This window comes from Mustela nivalis, assembly GCF_964662115.1.
Source record: "Mustela nivalis genome assembly, chromosome: 9".
NCBI lineage: Eukaryota > Metazoa > Chordata > Mammalia > Carnivora > Mustelidae > Mustela > Mustela nivalis.
In genome coordinates this window covers 94,102,329-94,122,676 of record NC_139028.1, presented here as the reverse complement: position 1 = coordinate 94,122,676, position 20,348 = coordinate 94,102,329, and the positions used below count along the sequence as shown (strand labels likewise).

Here is a 20,348-nt window from a genome sequence, read left to right as displayed (position 1 = left end):
ATTCTATTAAATTATCATATTTATTAATTGGGAAGTTCATAATACATTATGTGAAAAAGCAAGGAACAAAAAGTATGCATAGTATGATATCACTTTTATACAATAATTATAATAAATTTGCTGAATATATAAATGAATGAAAATATTAGGTTGAGACTTACTATAATTTAGGTACTGTTAATATAAATAAATATAAAAATATATGTGTGGTTTTTGTATATATGATTATTTAATCCTAATAACACATCTGTGAAGTAGAGGTTATTATACCCATTTTACAGATGATAACACTGAAACTCAGAGATTCTAAAAACTTTCCCAAGACCACCTCATTAGGAAACAGCGGAGCTCGGATTCAAAATCCTGGTTGTCTCTAAGTCACATGTTCATAGCTAATAAGTGCATCTATACACAAACTAATAGAATAATTCAGCAAGGAAGTATACACCCATGGTTTATCTTTAAGATACAGGATCACAGTTTTATTAATTAGTTAACTGGATACCGCTTTAGTTGTATGAAACAGACACCTCAAATAAGCATGGCTTAAATGAAATAGAAGTTTATTTCTCTCTCATGCATTAATACAAAGATGCAGAGAGTCCATAATAACATGGTTATTCTGCTTCCCAGAATTATTCTAGAACCCGGGCTACTTCTTCCTTTCTGCCATCCCTAGGGCACCACCCTTCTCCAACATGGTACACAATGGTGCACGACCCACTCTTGCTCTATGCAAGAGGATAAAGAGGAGAAAGTGTGTACCTCTGTTCCCTTCTGTCATTAGCAAAGGCATAGTTTAAGCTCTTCTATCAAGGAGGCACCAAAACAGAGCAGCTCAAACAGGAATTTCATTTCTCTCTCAGGTAATAGTTTAGGGCAAGTGGGCAGGCTGTGTTCCATGAGATGGTCCAAGCACACAGGCTGGCAGGATGCTGTGCCATCCTTGGCACATGGCTTCCATCTCTGTGTCTAAGGATCACTCCCACAGTTGTCTATTTCCGGCTGGGAGAAAAAGATTAAAGGAGCCTAGGCCATGTTTCTTGAAGATATCACCCCAGAAGTTACACATATCAGTTCCCCTCCCTTCTTATTGGCACAAACTTGGGCAGTTATACCCAGCTGCAAGGAGAGTTGGGAATGTCATCTTTATTCTGAGGGGCCATGCAGCAGCTAAAAATGTTACTGCTATAAAAAAAAGTGTATTTTTTGTTTGTGTGTGAGGGTGTGTGTGTTCATGCCTTTTTATTTTCTTACTTTCCTACCATGAACAAAAAAATAAACTTATCGGTAGAGGTGAAAAGCACTTTATCTAACCAAGTCTCTTCCAATCTAGGGAGAATACCTACAAGCATCTCCTTCCTTCTTAAAAAGTTGTTCCTAGAAATACTAAGAAAAGAATACATATACATACATAATATCTCACATTTACATTTCTTTATATTGTAGACACAAGATTCTTTTAATATTCAACTTTGATGTCCCTCTTTTAAATCCTAGTTATCTAATCATAAAATTTTACATCTCAATAAGTTTTAAAAGTACCTTCATTTATAAAATACACAGCAAAAAAGGTACAAAAAGCACTGAAATTACTGGAGGAACACTTCCTAGAAGTACAGGTGACAACATACCTTCATGCCTATGTGGTCTCCCTACACTGTTGCCTGTGCACTTGCCAATGGCAAAATGCTCATAAAGAACATAGTTCTTCCAGCAATAACACAAGTAGCCAGATTTTCGCTGTGATGGAATAACTCTGGCCCGTTCACACATGCTCTACAATCCTTCAGACTTGGAACAGAATATACGCTAATCCAAAGCTCACCTTAAAATTCTGTAAGCAAGTATACCCTGTTCTCCCTATCAGAGATCAGCAAGATCACAGTAAAATTATTCCTCTAACCCATCATTCTTTGTCTACTGTCAAAGTTCCTTTTTAAATAATATAAAATGGTGACATGACATTAAACAAAAGAAAATTATGGTGAAAGTAAAATAATAGTTCTTACTCCCTGGGCAGGGCATGTAGATGATTTCTTCATGAAAGCTGTGGACCTTATTCCTGGGAAAATGCAGTACATACAAAAGCAGAGAATTTTATGGAACACAAACATTTCCCCCTTCCTCTCCTTGATCTCATTCAGAACATATTTCTGAAAGTTGGTCTAGAAGTCAAGGCTCCTGGTCCATCCATACACTAGCACTGTTGAACTAAAATTTGGGGACTGATTCCCCAAGAATCCACATTTTAATAAGCTTATTAAATGATACTTGAGGTAAGACTCCCAAGGAAAGGTTTCTTGGAGTAGAATGCAAAAATTGAGAATTAAAAAGAGAGGAAGGTACAGGCTTCTCATTATAGAATGAAGAAGTTCACAGGGATGAAAGGGACAGCACGGGGAGTAGAGCCAATGGAATTTTAATATTGTTGTATGGTGACATAGCTACACATGTGGTGAGCACATTACAATGCACAGAGTTGCTGAATCACTATGTTGTACAACTGAAACTATGTAACATTGTGTGTCAATTATACTTCAATTAAAAAAAAAAGATGTAGTATCTGATATCTTTGTCAAAGTATATAAATACCTTTGCTTCAAGGTTCTGTGTAGACATACTATTTAGTCTATCCACCAGAGGCCAGTGTAGGATTATTCCCTGAACTGTGCAGTCTTACACTATATGAGAGACTCTATACATAGATACTACACAATATATACCATACAGAGTTCGTTTTGACTCCACCAAGGGTGTGGACAGCTAACACGGTAAACAATACTTTTACCTTCTTTATATTGTAGATTCAAGATTTTTTTTTTACTATTTAACCTTGATGTTTCCCTTTTAAATCATAAATAGCCTCCACAAATAAAAACCACACCGGAGTACATCTTTTTAAAACCTACCAAGTACCTTCATGTATATTTCATCGGCTTCACCTCACAACCATATGAGACATACTGAGCAGGCAGAATTATCCCTCATTTACAGATTCAGAGAGAATAAGCGGCAGGCCTGCAGTGTCAAAGAATTAATAAGTGCCTGGACCAGGTCTTCTGAATCCTGAGCTCAAAGAGAACCCTTTCCATAACACTGGCCCTGCTCGCAATAAAATGAGAAATAAAAGGGCAGTACACTAAACTCTTCATAAAACCAAATCCCATCAACCAAAAAAATCTTCCTTCACGCTGAGATCATACCCTCCTTCTGCCTGCCTACACAGTGATACATCAACTTAAGACAACCTTTTTTATGCACACAGGTTGGAGAAAGTCAGGGACTGCGAGGTTTTTCTACCCTTTTACAAATAAATGCTTTTTAGGAGTTTTCAAACTGCCCAAATTTGCAATAATCCAGGACCCATTTATTAGTATAAAGCATTGGGGCAATGCAAGAACACACTTAAACTGTACATGTCTCTCACATTCCCTCATTTTTTTTTTTTTTCCAGTGCACTTCAGGGTGTCCCTCATTTAAAAAAAAAAAAAAAAAGCTTGAAGTCAAAAAAGGAGAAAAAACAGTCTGAAAAATCTACTGTTCTAATCATTCTGATTTCTCTTTTTTAAACTCATACAGAGGGTTTATTCTAATCTAAAACTGAGTCCCCCAGACCAAAGGCAATATTCTGCATATTGTTTTTTCAGCACTATGTAAAGAGTGGTTAGTATTAGCTTACCAATTGACCTCTAACTAGAGTGTGCTTGACTGCCAGTGTGCCTTCACACATCTGGAGCATTTGAAACGCAGAGCACACAGAAATAAATAAAAATGACGTATCAGATTAGGGACTCTGTCTCGTTCATCTTATATTCCCAGATTTTAGCTCAATGCCTAAAATACAGCAGGAACACAGTCAATACGGAAATGATTTCAACATTTGCAAGAAGAACTGCAGTGACGCTTTAATTGGGGACTAAGCCTAATACTCAGAAATTAGATGACTGGCTACAAGTCACACAAAGCATAATTGATGGAGAGGAGGAAAATGTGGCACTTGATCCACAATCCCTTTTTTCTAATCAGCAATCCATACACTATAAAACCTAAGGCAAAGTCAGGCTAAGCTCAAAAAACACGTGAAAATGGTATGATTCTTCTCTGTGTTAAAGAAGCAGTGGGCTTCAAGGAGAACGAGTTAACTGGTGCCACTTAAACCTTTCTCATCTGGAGGGAATCCAAGTAGGAGGGGGAAGAAAAAAGACACTAACAATCTCAAACTAGACAGACTGTGGTTTGATTGTCATACAAAGAAGATGTGAGTTTGGCTGCAATAAAGTTTCCTGTTTGTATCCCTTTGGGTTTAGCTGACCATTTCAAAGAAAATATTATTGGTCTACGGCTGAGAGATTCCAGATTTGAAAGCCACACACATTTGAATACAGACCCATTCAACTGAATCAAAGGATACAGTCTTAAAATCACCTCAGTTCCAAGCTACACAATTTACTCTTTCTTTTCAAGCGTAACAGTACATTTAACAATGAATAATAAAAATAAAGTCTCAAGTTAAAGACCAATGCATACAAAACAACTGTGCACTCACTCAATATTGTTTTCATCAGCCTCTTAAAGGCTGACGGTGACCATCTTTAAAATTTCTTTGGCCACTAGCAGTTTTCTGCTTGTCTTTTGTAGAAGTTCAAGATTCCATTTGCCTGGGACACTTGGGTGGCTCAGTCGGTTAAGCGGCTGCCTTCAGTTCAGGTCATGGTCCCAGGGTCCTGGGATCAAGTCCTGCATCAGGCTCCTTGCTCCGCGGGGAACCTGCTTCTCCCTCTGCCTCTGCCTGCCACTCCACCTGCCTGTGCTCTCTCTCTCACTCTAACAAACAAATAAATAAAATCTTTTTTAAAAGATTCCATTTGCCTAAGAAAATTTACTTCTCTCATCTATATCCACACACACAATATATATAATATATACATGTTGAAAACATATACAGAGAATCAAAGAAAATTATTCTTTATTTATAGGCCAACCAAATTAAAAAGCTCATAATATTTTATTTCACTGAGAAATAAATTTATTGCAACAAAATACTATGCGTTAAAAACACTGCCAAAAATAAATTTAAAGCTTATAATTCAAAATGTTGTAAATACTTAAACATATTTTCTCTCCTTTATGCAATTACACCTGAACTATAGCAGGCACAGAAAACAAACGATTATCTATGGGCCAAATATTCATGGATAGAATATGAATCGTAACAACCACAGCTGAACATTTACGCTAATATATCTGAAACAAAATAGCTTAATCAGCTCAAAATGCATCGTAATTTGAGGGGAGAAATTTCCTTCTATCACGAACCAGTGGTTTTCTGTTTCCTAATTTGTCAATTTGTTCCCTAAATGTACTGATTTAGTGATGACAAAAGGAATAGAGAAAAAAATGAAAATTGCTTAATTACAGTTTACAGATGTTCCCCCAGAGAGAAAGAGTAGGGTAGTGCTGCTGGGGCTGTTTCTCCCACCAGGCTTGGCTCTGCTAGTAATGATTTCACTTCGTTCCACACTTTTTCCTCCTTCAGCCTTCTAGGTGGATTTTGGTACTCTATTTTGATGAAGTCGTCACATACATATGGCTACTGATATAAAACCAATATAAACTATATTTCTGTTCAGGGTCCTTGCAGGGCTATCTAACTCCAATGTTTCTCCCCTCCTTTGCAAAATCACTTGCACTGTCTGCTTCTCTGTGTGGGGGACTGCATTACCAGAACTGTAGTCTCAAAACTAGTGGAGCCAAATTACTAGTTAAGAGCCTTATAAATGTAAAAATTCCTGGACCCCTCACTATAGAGCCTCTCATTTAATAAGCCCAGGATAGTGTCTAGAAATCTTTAGTCTTTCTTTCTTTTCTTTTCTTTTTTTTTTTTTTTTGGAAAGCTTTAGTCTTATATAAGTTTGATTTATATCAATATAAAACCATGTTCTTTTTTTTCCCCACTCTTTCTAGCAATACAAAAAAAAAAAAAAAGAGTCAATGAAAAGCTTCGATGGGGCTTCCTTATTCTCTCCCTTGAGATGCCAAGATGCCAGACTAATTAGTGGGTTTTTTAATCACCTGGTTGCTTTCATTAGCAAGTCCTCCTAGGATGTCTCCTACAACTTTCCCTTGAGGTTAACATCCCAGTGGCCTATGTCTTCAGTCGAAGGATGGTGGCTGCTATTTGCTGGGCTGTTTCCACCGTGGGCTTCGGGCTTCGCTGTTCAACTCCCATTTCCAAACGTGCCTCCCAAGCAGCCTTTTTTTTCCCCCCTCAGTGTGACTAACGGAAAATTTTTTTATAAAAAGGAAAAACAGAAAGACTGCAAATGGCCTGTGAACTGAAAACACCACTCAATATTCAGTAGGGAATTAAAGTGCCTGATAACAACTGCCCAGAAACTGAGGCGTGCGTGCCACCTGGAAGCAGAAAGCGGGCCGTTCGCTCCAGCTTCCTCTAGCCGGCGATCTGCCAGTTGCAAGGGTATCAAAACAATGTTAAGCCCGCTGGTCTTTGTCTAATACCGACTGAAAACAACCGCAAAAGGCTACACAGCAAGGATTATTTTTTTGTTTTGGTGTGTTCTTTTACGAGTGAGAGAAAGCTGTTTTTTATGCTCCACTGAAATTTCTTTCCTGCTCTGAGATTGGTAAGAGGGCCAGCTGCTTTCGCTATTTTTTTCCTCTGTGGTATTTTTCAACAGCCTACCTTAAATGCATCCTTCAGACAGGGAAAGGACTCTCTGTACCCCTATGGAACTTTAAAGATGTGTTTTTCTAGCGTTCCCATTCAAAACAGCTTTGGGGACCAAAATGATATGTCAGCTTCGGAAATGTGTTGTTTTATGTGCTGTCACCACTTTCATTTTTAATTACATTTTCTAGAGGTTGTCAAGTATGCGGAGCGATATTCCTTTGCCTGAACTGACAACTCAAAACTTATCAGTCCAGAGGAGTGAAGCAAATCCCAGCTCAGGATTCTAAGCTCTTGACAGAAGTGACGCCCAATAAAAAAAGAAACAAAAGCCTCCTGAAAACGAGAAACATGGACCTTTGAACAGGTCCCTCTGCCTCTGCGGGCTTGGCCTCTCCCAGGCAGGACACCTCTGACTGCTCTTAGACTCTTTCTTCTCCCTTGTCCTCTGTGACTCTTGTTGCCAAGTGCCCTCCGGGTCTCATTACCCTTCCCTGCTTTCCTTGTCCCCCTCTCCCGGTCCATATCCCTAAAGCTGTATTTCTGTTCAGGGTCCTTGCAGGGCTCCCTAACTCCAATGTTTCTCCCCTCCTTTGCAAAATCACTTGCAATATCTGCTTCTCTGTGTGGGGGACTGCACTGCCAGAACTGTAGTCTCAAAACTAGCCAAATTACTAGTTACTAGTAGCCAAATTACTAGTTAAGAGCCTTATGAATGTAAAAATTCCTAGACCCCTCACTATAGAGCTTCTCATTTAATAAGCCCAGGATAGTGTCTAGAAATCTTTAGTCTTTCTTTTTTCTTCTTCTTCTTTTTTTGAAATCTTTAGGCTTATACAAGTTTGACATTGTAAAAGTCTTTTTGATACTCAGCCAACTTTAAGAACCACGCTGGTCTCTAGCAGATCTGCCCAGTAGAAATAGAACATAAGCCACAGGTGTGGTTTTAAATTTTCAAGCAACCACATTTTCAAAAGTTTTGAAAGTGAAGTTAATATTCATAATGTATTTTATTTAAGCCAATTTTCCAAAATATTGTCATTTCAAATGTAGTTAAAATAAAAATGTTATTGAGGGGCACCTGGGTGGCTCAGTGGGTTAAGCCTCTGCCTTCGGCTCAGGTCATGATCTCGGGATCCTGGGATCAAGCCCCGCATCAGGCTCTCTGCTTGGCAGGGAACCTGCTTCCCCCTCTCTCTGCCTGCCTCTCTGCCTACTTGTGATTTCTCTGTCAGATGGATAAATAAAATCTTAAAAAAAAAATTAATTAAAAAAATAAATAAAAATGTTATTGAGGTATTTTACATTCTGTTCTCATACTAAGACTTCACACCCCTGTGTATATTTTGCATTTATAGTGTTTCTCAATTCAGATGTGAATTTCTCATCAGAAATATTTGATCTGTATTTGTAGTAGTCAACCCCTCTTTCTTGAGGAATTTGTTCCAATACTTTCAGTGGAAGCCTGAAACTGCATATAGTACCAAACCCTATCTATACTGGTTGTTTCAAGTACATATATACCTATGATAAAGTTTGATTTATAAATTAGATACAGTAAGAGATTAACAACAATAGAGTAGAATAATTACAACAACATACTATAATAGAAGTTATGTGACTGTGGTCTCTCTAAAATATCTTATTATACCATATTTACCCTTTTTCTTCTTGTGATGATGTGAGATGATAAAATGCCTATTGGAAGAGATGGAGTGATATGAACGAGGCAGCAATGTGATGGAGTGTTGGGCTACTAGGACCTTCTGATGAGAATTCAGAAGGAAGACCATCTGCTTCCAAAGCCTGGTTGACCACAGGTAACTAAAACCATACAAAATGAAACCACAGATGGGGGGTGGGGAGGAACTACCATGTATCTCACAAAATTTACATTTGAAAAAATTGATTCACACATCTAAGTTGTCCCAAAAACATTTAAAAGCTTTCCAATAACTGAACTGAGAAGCAATATTTTTATTTAAGCTTAAAACAATTAAAATTAAGTGAAATTTAAAACTCAGTGAGCAGCACTAGCCACACTTCAAGTACTCAACTGCCTGCCACATGGGCTAGTGGTCCGTACTAGACAATGGGACCTAGTGATCACATCATACGGTAACTATACCTTCCTGAAATTTGCAATGGTGACAGAGCATTGGCATAGCTCCTTATAGAACTAAATGTGAATAAGTAAAAAATATATATATATATGGATTATACTCTCTTATGATTACGTAAGATTACTAAAATCTAAGATAAACTGAATCCTATTTAGAGGTTTTGAAACCCTAAGAGTTTGGAATAATCAAAGGCCGGACCACCACCAGTTTATAAATCCACAGGCATTGGCCATTTGGCCTGAATGTCCTACCCTCAGGAGGAATTTAACAAATATGAAGGAAGAGGGAGGTTGAGTCAATGGGTTTTTTTTTTCAAAGACGCATTGAAAGAATAATAAGACACTAAAATCACAAAGTATTGCAAGTGAAATGAGAAGAGCATCAAGAGAACTAGAAATGAAATCACACATCAAAATCAGAAACAAAATCTTTGATCTAGACATAGGAAAACAGGTTAGAGTAGATAAATACAGCAGTGCATAGAGAGCTGTTATGTGGTAATATAGAAACTGGTAGAATCACTGGGGAAGGGTCCTATGTGTTCTAAGATTAAAAGGAGAGAATGAAAAACAAAGAATTAGTTAACAGTCATAAAAATCACAGTAGATTCATTTCAATTTCCAAACTATTTTAAGTTAAACAGTTGGCAAAGTGGGTAACTTTAATGGAAATTAATCATGCAGCCTGAAGAACAAAATCAGAACAATGACACTATGTGTGTCTGAGAGAGAACAGAGAGACAGAGAGAGAAAGATGTTAAGATCTGGGTATAACTACTATAACCCTCCCCCCAAGGTTTCTACTATATGTAACAAATGGACTTGAAACAATTGAATGTCCATTTCTAAGTCACTGGCTTCTTAAATATATAATTTCTGTGTGACCACAATATGAGTAGTAACTAGCACTCTAAAAACTGGGAGCAGATGGCTCCCAAATCCGATTGTGCGGTAATCTTGGTGTGAAAGAAAGTTAGAAATAACCCTCACCCTTACTAAAACAAGGCTCCATCTCCACCTCCACCATATATTATTTAAAGAATATATATATTAGTACTAAAACAAATGGAAACATGATCTAAAGGACAATCAACAATGGAGGCATTTTGAACATCTTTCAATTTGGCTCTTATCTGCCAAAACTTCCTGCATTCTATTTTACTTATGTCTTAGGACCCAAGGCAATTTTTGGTTCAGCAGTTACTGCAGACTCACTATGGGCATCCTCTTCAATGGGTAGATTATACTGTCTTCCCCGCCCAAGTCAGTGCTGTATGTCCCTCTTATGAGCTCTCACAAAATTCTGTATTTTCCACCATTCTGGTACTTATCATACACTCATGTAACTTTTTGTCTACTTATTCATCTTCCCTCCTAGATTATGAGCTTGAAAACATAACCTATATCTTATTTTTGGATCCTCATCACCTAAAACAATAACATAGACCATTAGGAGACACAGATTAATGAGTAAGTGAATAAAGGCATTAACAGAAAATCAAATACGTTTTCACAATCTGTGTTTTTATAACTTAGGTAAATGACAGAAATATGTCAGACAAAGGAGGGAAAGGAGTGTTTTTCCTGTAGATGGATAGTTTAAATCACCTTTTTTAAGATTTTATTTATTTATTTGACAGACAGAGATCACAAGTAGGCAGAGAGGCAAGCAGAGAGAGAGGGGGAAGCAGGCTCCCTGCTGAGCAGAGAGCCTGATGCGGGGCTCGATCCCAGGACCCTGAGATCATGACCTGAGCCGAAGGCAGAGGCTTTAACCCACTGAACCACCCAGGTGCCCCTACATGTAGAGTTTAGAAAGACCTGTAAATTAGGGATGTCTGGGTGGCTCAGTTAGTTAAGTCTCTGCCTTCATTCAGCTCAGGTCATGATCCCAGAGTCTTGGGATTAAGCCCCTCAGAGGGCTCCTTGCTCAGTGAGAAGCCTGCTTCTCGCTCTGCCTTTATCCCTTCTCCCCGCTTGTGCTCTCTCTCTCTCTTTCTGACAAATAAATAAATTAAAAAAAAAAATTTAACCTGTAAATTAATCACATTCACAAAGAAACTGAGATGCCAAAGATTGAAACTTAGCCTCTTATCTTTACCCACAATAATATCAACAACATAATAACATCTTCACCAATAATGAATAAAACCAAATTCTGCACACTGACTTTCTTTTTTTTTTTTTTTTTAAGATTTTATTTATTTATTTGACAGAGAAAGATCACAAGCAGGCAGAGAGGCAGGCAGAGAGAGAGAGGAGGAAGCAGGCTCCCTGCTGAACAGAGAGCCCGATGTGGGGCTCGATCCCAGGACCCCTGGATCATGACCTGAGCTGAAGGCAGCGGCTTAACCACTGAGCCACCCAGGCGCCCCTGCACACTGACTTTCTAATACAAATCTTGCAACTTGGTCTTACTCTCTTGAACTGATGACAATACTGAGAATTCAATTATAACTGTTTGTTTAAAATAAATAATTAATATGTCTCTTTAAACATTTTGATAGAAGATTGTATTTATTATCAAGTATGTACCATGATCTAAAAAAAACAGAATTGCTTTAAAAAAAAAATACCCTGCCAAACGTGATCAACATCAACATACTGGAGCAAAGATTTTGCTACAATATTTACAGTTTCCAGTGATTTTTCCAACAGTCTGAAGCAATGATGTGAGTTTCTTACAACCAGGCTATAGTTAAATTTTTTCCAGGGAAATATTTTTAATAGGATTACTGACCCTTTTAACACTCTTGGAAAGAAAATGAATCCTATAAGCATTCTGGCATATAACTATTATAAAAATAAATAGAACAGTCAGTCAGGGGAAATCGTAATAGACTTGAGAAACCAAACTCTAAAGAAATGTACATGATAGTGTATTGGTAACCACTTTCACAGGGAGAAGATTCTACACATTAGCAAAACTGAGCACACGAAGACAGACGAAGGGCTGGAAAGAAGGGGCAAAGTCTGAAGAAACAGCTTTCCTGTCTTCCTTAAAACAGAATCACAATCACTTCGATCAATTCTGCGGGATGTCACTTGATGCTCAGGCTGTCCCTAAGGGCTGTTTGGTTTTTCAGAAGGTACTTAAATGTTTCAGGGGGGACAAGGACGCTTACTGATTGAAGACACATTTTTGCACTCACGATTCTTTGTGCTTTAAGAAGAATTTTTTCAGGTCATTAGTTTATAATGTGAACTGGCGCCTAGGGATATTTTGAAAGGAGAAAAAAAAAAGTGCGCTTGGAGATGCAGTTTATGTGACTTGTGTCATCATTTATTTCAGCTCAGTTTGGAGCCCAAAACTGAACTTGCAATGAAGTCACCATATCTGCAACAGTTTCTTTCTCAGCATGCAATGACCTAACAGAAATCTGAAAACAGAATATACACCTCTTGGCCTCAAAACAAAAACATTATAACCTCTTTAAAATATCCACGTGCTTGCAAGAAGTTCTTACTGTTTCAGAGTATGAAAATAAAGTCAGTTTTACAACTAATTTCCAAAAATAATTTGGATTATCAAAATGCCACTGTCATTCAGAATGTATTAATCCTGCTAGTGTTACTTGTTTCCAGGACCCTACCCCAACCATTCACGCTGCGCTGTTAGGTACAGAGAGCATGGAACAAAATCCTTAGGCTCGGGGAAGGCAAACATCTTCCCAAACCCAAGGTCACAGACCAAAAGATGATTTGGCCATGAATCAAGAGTAGTTGGATCCACATATCCTGTCAGAGGAGATCATTCACAACCCCAAAGTAAACTAGATATTACCTAATTTTTCCATTAAGTGCAAACAAAAACACAGTCCGCAGTTTAAAATTGTAAACAAAACAAATATGGATATTCCAGCGGATGAGGGAACAGAAGGCTGGCAGAGGGCAAAGCAAAAGCTGACACCCTACTCCTCCCCCAACCCCTGGGTGGGTCAAGTGTGACATTCTTTAGGAGTCTCCCAACTATGTTAATGTTAATACCTTGTTAAGAAGGGGAAAAGGACCTGGACAATGACAAGGCCTAATGGCCTCCAGTATTCTGTAGGTCCTCTTTAGCATATGAAAAGTTCTCCATCATATATAACCTGTCACGCCTCACAACCCCGGGGCAGCAGCTCTTTCTGCCTGTGGGTCCTGTCCCCGTGCTTTAATAAACCATCATTTTGCCCCAAAGATGTCTGAAGAATTCTTTCTTGGTCATCGGCTCCAGACTTCACCCCACTGCACCTCACCTACATTCTAAAACTTCATCACAACTATCTTGCAAAAGAAGCAAGGTAGACTCTGGACGCCTTGGTGGCTCAGTTGGTTGAGCATCTGCCTTCGGCTTGGGTGATGACCCCAGGGTCTTGGGATAGAGTCCTGCATCGGGCTCCTTGCTCCATGGGGAGCCTGCTTCTCCCTCTGCCTCTCCCTGCCACTCCCCCTGCTTGTGCTCTCTTTCTGACAAATAAATAAATAAAATCTTAAAAAAAAAAAGAAAGAAAGAAAGAAAGGTACAATCACTTTTCCTTTTCTTCACTGTAAAAACCTTTCTTACACATTTGTTAAGGACACATGATAAATGGTTTAAAATCATGAAGTCAAGTATCCTGACAAATGTCATCACCTCGGGAGATTCTGAAACTCCCTGTTCTCAGTCAGGTACACATTAGAATCCCCAGGGGGAATTTTTACAAAGTGCAGGTTTCTGGGCACCCGTTAAGACTCTGAGGGGGCCCCAAAATCACCGCGCTCTACAATACCCTCCGCTGAGTCCACAGTGCAGCAAGGGGGGAACCTACTGCCTCACAGATGTGGATTGATGACCCACAAAGGACCAGAATGAGAGCAGGTCAGCAGCAGGCGGGCTGAAGTGAAACCAAAACGAATAGGACAAACTCAAACGCCTACAGGCACCACTTGGGTGAATGAAGCAGGTGAGGCACACTCACGCATTTTTACCTTGTGTGAGAGCCAGAGGGTGTGACAAACGGGGAGCTCACACAGCAAGGGCTCCCGAACTCTAGCTGCTATTGCCATCAGGGAAATAAGAGATAACAGGTCTCCTCTCTTAATTGGAAATACACAAAGCAAGTTAATATTTTTATGTAAAATTTCCCATCCTTTAAATGTTAGCTCAATAAAAAAAAAAAAAAACAAGACATAATGAAACAGGCAATATGGGTATGGCCTTTAGGCTTCAATTTATCACTTCCGATCTAAAGGATTGTTTCCATTCTCTAGAAACCCTAGCATCATCATCATAACGATGACAAGAACACAATACCTAGCATTCATTAAGTATTTACACGCTTGCCACTAGGCTCAGAGTTTGACTTGAAATTACCTCAATTAACCTTCATCCTTTAAGGTACTGTTTTTACCCCAACCCCAACTCAAACCCCTCCGCCAAGGTCACGTGCCCAGAAAGTGGCAACACCAGGATCCAAATGGATACAGTGTAACTCCATAGCCTATACTATGCTGTATGTCTTAAAAGTTTTAAATACACTTTAAAAAACCTCCACTCTTTGCAGTTACATTTCTTCAAAAATAAAGGAATTACACAAAATTATTTCTCAGGTCCCTGTTGATTTTCAAATGCAATGGCTCTGACTCCATAATACAACTCTTGGTTGTATAAAAATGTTGGTATTTATATCCATCTGTCTCAAACACCTGATTAAAAGAAAGGAATGGATGCTTACTGCACAGTCTTTTTGAAAAGGCAGCAAAGACATAAGATTATAATAAAATCTATCTCTACTGCTGTAGAAAGTCTACTTCTCCATTTTACCTTTTGAAAGATGAGTAAAAGTGCTCAGGAATTCTTCGTATGTTTGTTCATGGCAATTTACAAACTTATCCAAGACTTCTTCAATTAACTGATCTTCATCCATGATCTCCAAATCTGATATTTGGGCAGGCATTCCTTCTCACAAGGCCACTTTACCTAGGAGACAAAGAAAAACACGAACTAGAGAGTTGTGCAGGACCAGCCTCCTTGAAAATGCTGTAGAAACCTGCAGAAATTCAGTCTTTCAAGGTGAGATGGATTTCAAAGTATGTCAACCACGCATCCAATGACAACAATAATAGCTTATATTCATAAGCTACTTATTTAGCATTTACTATGTATGAAGGGCTGTTCTGAGCATGATAATGTTAACTTTGTAACAATCTGAGCTCAGGTCACAGAGCCAGTAGGTAGAAGTAATGGGTTCTAGAGCCGGATCCTTAGAACGCATGCCCTTACACACTTTACGATGTTTTTCATTCTATCTGTTACGTGACACTCTGGCCCTACCATGTACTATTGTACTGTTGCGGCCAAACAATTGACTTGTCTGTGCTTTAACACACCCAGCGACTCGGAACTCTGAACATTCCAAAGAAACCTTTGGACAGCTCTATTAAAGACCTCTTTTAAACTCTCTCCCTGTACATTTCCCCAACTGGTCCCTGAGCCCCTGAGATCATACTGAATAATTTCAATCCTTCTTCTACAGGACAGCTTTCCAAATATTTGAACAAGCCTATGCTGTCCCTCCTCAATTTTATTTCACTCACTTAAATTTCTTTTTCAAAACCCAGCTCAGAATTTGGTTTCTCTCTTAGCCTTCCATCTCCCATCACCCCAGAGAGCTGATCATAATTTCTCTGGGCTGCTTCTGGACTCCGACGTACATTGTATTAGAAATAGCTGTGTACATTTCTGTGTCCAATTAGACACAAATCCCATGAAAGGCAGGGCCCCCGTCTTTTCATTTTTGTACTCCAAATGTTAACAGCTTAGGATGGGGCATACAGCTGGCAATCAATCAATATGAAGCTAAAATTACTCATTTAAGCAGGTACAGTAGTCAAATACTGCTAGAAGCTGGCAAAACATTCAACTAAAGTCGCCCAATTATTTCACCTATGCCTAACATGACATAACTTCAAGAGTTTCCCCCCTCCTGCTCAATCTACCTGGAAAAGATTTCATACTGTCTGCATCTCCCTTCAAAATATACAATTCTTGGGGCACCTGGGTGACTCAGTTGGTTAAGCAACTGCCTTTGGCTCAGGTCATGATCCCAGAGTCCCAGGATCCACATGGCACTCCCAGCTCCACAGGGAATCTGCCTCTCCCTCTGACCTTCTCCCCTTCTCCTGCTCTCTCTCACTCTCTCTCAAATAAATAAATAAAATCTTAAAAAATAAAAAATGCCATCCAAAAATGAAGCCAAGATCCCAGACATGGTCTGGATCCCGTGAAACTGGACTAACTCTCACATTCCAAACACTGCACGGTGTCGCCGACGCGCACCCACGTTGCCGGTAGCCTGCTCGCACTGTCAGTTCATTTAACACACTGCTAAATGCCTGTCAGCTGAGACACAATGCTTCCATCCTTGCAGTTCGAACTTAGTTTTTCCTTGTGATATTTCATCTTGTTAAATTCCATTCATTCGGTATGAAATATCATTCTTGCATAGCTTTGAGAAATTTACTATCTACAGAAAGCAGAAGAGTCTTTACTGCCTACACAGTCAGTGTAATTCGCGGGGGATAATAAAAAGGAGGGGGTTCTCCAACAGTGTACAGCAGGAGGAGAAAGGGCCAAGCTTCTTCCGTTTCTCTAAAACAGGAGAAAACTTTGTTATTTGTTACTCATTTTATTTGGTATTTACCAAAAGTTCAGAAAGACACAAAAGTGTTCTCATAAGATGACATCTAACATCATCTGGGGGCAAGACCTGATTCGAATTAACATGAAAGTATTTACGGCTTTTATTTCTTCTACTCAGGGTGACTGCTCATACATTTCCCTGAAGAAATCTTAACGAGCTTGTTTTTGAGGTGCTTTCCCAGACCCCACTGTAGATTTTGTGTCATATGTGGTATTATCCCTGATTACCTTTATAAACTCCAAAAAATTCTGAATTCTGAAACACATCTGACCATAAGGGTTTTAAATAAGCAACTGTGACTCCACACACCCCTCACAGGATCGCTCTGAGGATCAAATGGGCACACAAGGCCCTTCAGAACTGCCGGCCACCATGATCATGATGGTAACAGATCAGACTTAGTATTATACTCTGCCCTTGACCTGCTTTGACTGTGACCCCTCTGCCTCTGAGGGCACCAATGTCACCTGAAGATAAATAAGATAAGCACTCATGGTTTACACCTCTAGATAAAAATATGGTGTTGCAGAACCCCCCAAAATAAGATGGAAATAATAGGGGCACCTGGGTGGCTCAGTGGGTTACAGCCTCTGCCTTCTGCTCAGGTCATGACCCCAGAGTCCTGGGATCGAGCCCTGCATTGGGCTCTCTGTTCAGCGGAGAGTCTGCTTCCCTCCCCTTCTCTCGCTGCCTGCCTCTCTGCTACTTGTGATCTCTGTCTGTCAAGTACATAAATGTTTAAATAATAATAATAATAAAATAAATAAAATAAAATAAAATGAAAATTTTCTACAGAGCTGTAGATGAACTCAAAACCAAAGAAACGATCTCAAACTATTTGTACCTGAAAATTAAATATAGGAAAAAGCATCACTTAGGGTTTATGCAAATTTACCTGTAACACAGCCAGGCTTTGACAAGCCAAAGTTTAATAAATTATGCTACAGTTATTAGATAAAAAATAATAAATAAATTTGAAGGCGACTGTTATTTCCCTGTCAGTAGGATATGTATTTAATTACAGGAATGTTAATGTCAATCTGCTTTTCCAGAACTGGACCCCAGCAAAATTCCAACTCTGAATGACATCAATCTCTCCCTCAAACCATCTTGGGTAATCTCCTTCATCAAGCAAATACCAAACAGAAGCAGCCAGGTTGTGTTTTATATCGCTGTAAATGTCTCCTTGTGGATGCTTTAAAAGTGATAATAGAAATTCTTTCAAACTTCCTTTCCAATTCTCAAAGTGGTATATTTTGAGGTTTTTAGCCTTAACGCATCTCAGTTTTACCAAAGGGAAACAATTACAAGCTATGCACAGCGCGCATTCAAACTCCTTCAAGACCTTTAATTTTATTCATGTGGTTATCACAATACAGGAGAAGAAATGTTTTTATTGACTTTTTAAAGACTTTTGGAAAATCCAGTTTCCTAAACGGTCATTATTTGAAGAGTTTAACAAATACCCACCTGCAAATTCATAACTTTCCTTATCTATAAAAATACATATAACCCAATGTTGAAAGTCCCCAAGGACTGACAGAGCAGATAATCATTTACCAGACAGCCAAAGTGGTTTATGCAAATCCCAGTGGTTTTGTAGAAGGAAGTAATGTTTTTTCAGTTGCCATTCATGTATGTTTGTGTTATCGTGAAGTATTATTTCTAAAAGAAAAAAAAGGGAGACACACTTTCCCGTAGTAGGGTTCTTTGTTTTGGTTTGATTTTTATGTTTTAAGGCTTAGAGCTCTTCATGAAAGGCCCAGAACATATTGTGAAGATAAGTAAATGTGTAGAAATAATGACCAGTAAATCACACATAACACTTTTACAATCACAGCCATTAGGAGGAGACACAGGGAGGATGTTTTGCTCTACTTGGACTAGTAAATTTCACAGGAAGACCACAGGTTTGGTTCTCTTCCTCTCCAGTCACTGAGAAATGGAGAGAAAAATCACATTAATCTTCCTGGAGTCCTGTTCCTATCACTGAATAAAGAAACTAACAACCTCCCAAATTAGTTTGTGTTCTGTGCTCTCTGAAAGGACATCATTATGAAAATATGGCATGTGGAATTCTCACCATTGATTTAACGCATCTTTGATGTTTATCTTCGGATCTCTGCTTAATGCAACCCACCTAAAGAAAATGCAACTTTCAGAAGCAAGAGTGGTTAAATCTTTGGAAACAAGTCGCCACGAACTAGTCTCCTCTCAAAGTGTGTAACCTGTTTTTTAACAGCACAGAGAGCTGTGTGTTGGTAAAAATAGGGTTGTCTTTTTTAAACTGCAAGGTTTACTGCTGATATTCTAAAATAATAAATAACAGATTTTTAAAGAGTTGTGCAGAGGCTGTCAAAATCCACTTTCTCAAATTTTCATAGTTCTGCTCAATAAGAATCTCCTGGTGTGCTGAACTGTAAGATGGAATATTATCAAAAGAATTCACCTTGCCTACGGAAATGAAACCAACAACCTTGGTACTTCACAGGATGGGTCTCCTTTTATATTTCAGAAAATGGGCAAATCTCAAAAAGACCAAATTACATAGCAAGTGTACAGATTTATTTATGGGATAGAAGAGACCCAGTATGAACTGATTTCCTCTTCCTTGACTGAACGACACCGATTTTACATCCTTTAATATTTTTCATGTCTTTTAGATCGTATTAAAAAGAGAGAAAGAAATCCAATGACTGAAATTGTCACTGATTCTCAGGGCTGAGAGAAACCTGAAGGCCATCTAATCCAGTGATAGAGAATAAATCTGAGAAAAACACTTTGGGTAGGGTTTTTGTCAAGAAATGACTATTGATGAGAAACAGTAATGTGGTTCTCATATCAAAAGTAGTAATAGCATGCTTCTGATGATGAATTTCAAGGCATAAATAAAGTCAGCAGGAAATTAAGGAAAAGGCAGCAATCTCACCCAGATGGGTATACCCAGGCCTCCAAAAACACTCTGTACCCAGTAACATGCAAAACACCCTGAGGAAAAGAAAGGGAAAGAATATGTGCGCGCGCGTGCACGCGTGTGTGCATGTACGGGCACAGTAACTCTTCTACTGTGTTTTATCAGCATGAGATAAAAACTGCCATTCTAGCATCAAAGAATATGCTGTACTTTAAGTTATAAACTTTTCCCAATGACCCTTTCCTAACACTTAAAGGCACAGAATTCTTCACTATCACTAAAATGTTGATGCCATAAGCATCTAGACCTCTATATAGATTTTATTTTATTTTATTTTTTTAATTTGACAGAGAGAGACAGATAGCACCAGGAAGAGAAGTGATAGGCAGAGGGAGGAGGAGAAGCAGGCTCCCCACTGAGCAGAGAGCCCAATGTGGGACTCATCCCAGGACCCTGCAATCATGACCTGAGCCAAAGGCAGACACTCAACCAACTGAGCCACCCAGGTGCCCCTTGACCTCTATAAAAAGACTTCCCCAGGGCACCTGCGTGGCTCAGTCCATTAAGTGTCCAACTCTTGATTTTGGCTCAGGTCATGATCCCAAGGTTGTAAGACTGAGCCCTGCTTAAGATTCTCCCTCTCCTCCCTCTGTCCCCAGCCACTTCCTCTCTCTCTCTCTCCTCTCTCTCCTTCCCTCCTCTGAAAAAAAAACAACAAAAAAACGCTTGCTCTAAGTACACTTCTGCAGTAAATTTTAAAGGAAATACTTGGAGTTGGGAAAAGCTTGGAGATTACTATTGACTACAGAGCTTATGAAGGCAGAAGCAGTACTGCCATCCAAGCAAAGGTCTTAGTAGTAGGCATTTTCAGGTACATTTTTTTCCTTGACAAATCTCACCGTGAGGAAAAGAGAAAAAGCAGACACCCATTCTAAAAACTTTATCCAATTAAAAAAA

At 38.9% G+C, this 20,348-nt stretch overlaps 1 protein-coding gene across 4 annotated transcripts in view; it reads right to left on the bottom strand.

The window, feature by feature from the left end:
* IFTAP (intraflagellar transport associated protein) overlaps positions 1-20,348 on the bottom strand; it is a 67,079-nt gene that overhangs the window by 33,070 nt on the left and 13,661 nt on the right. For all 4 annotated transcript variants that reach the window (XM_082748977.1, XM_082748978.1, XM_082748979.1 and 1 more), the window contains one exon: positions 14,599-14,754. In XM_082748977.1, the coding sequence (XP_082605103.1) occupies positions 14,599-14,731 (133 nt within the window). In that variant the 5' untranslated portion in view covers positions 14,732-14,754. The remainder of the gene's footprint in view (positions 1-14,598; positions 14,755-20,348) is intronic.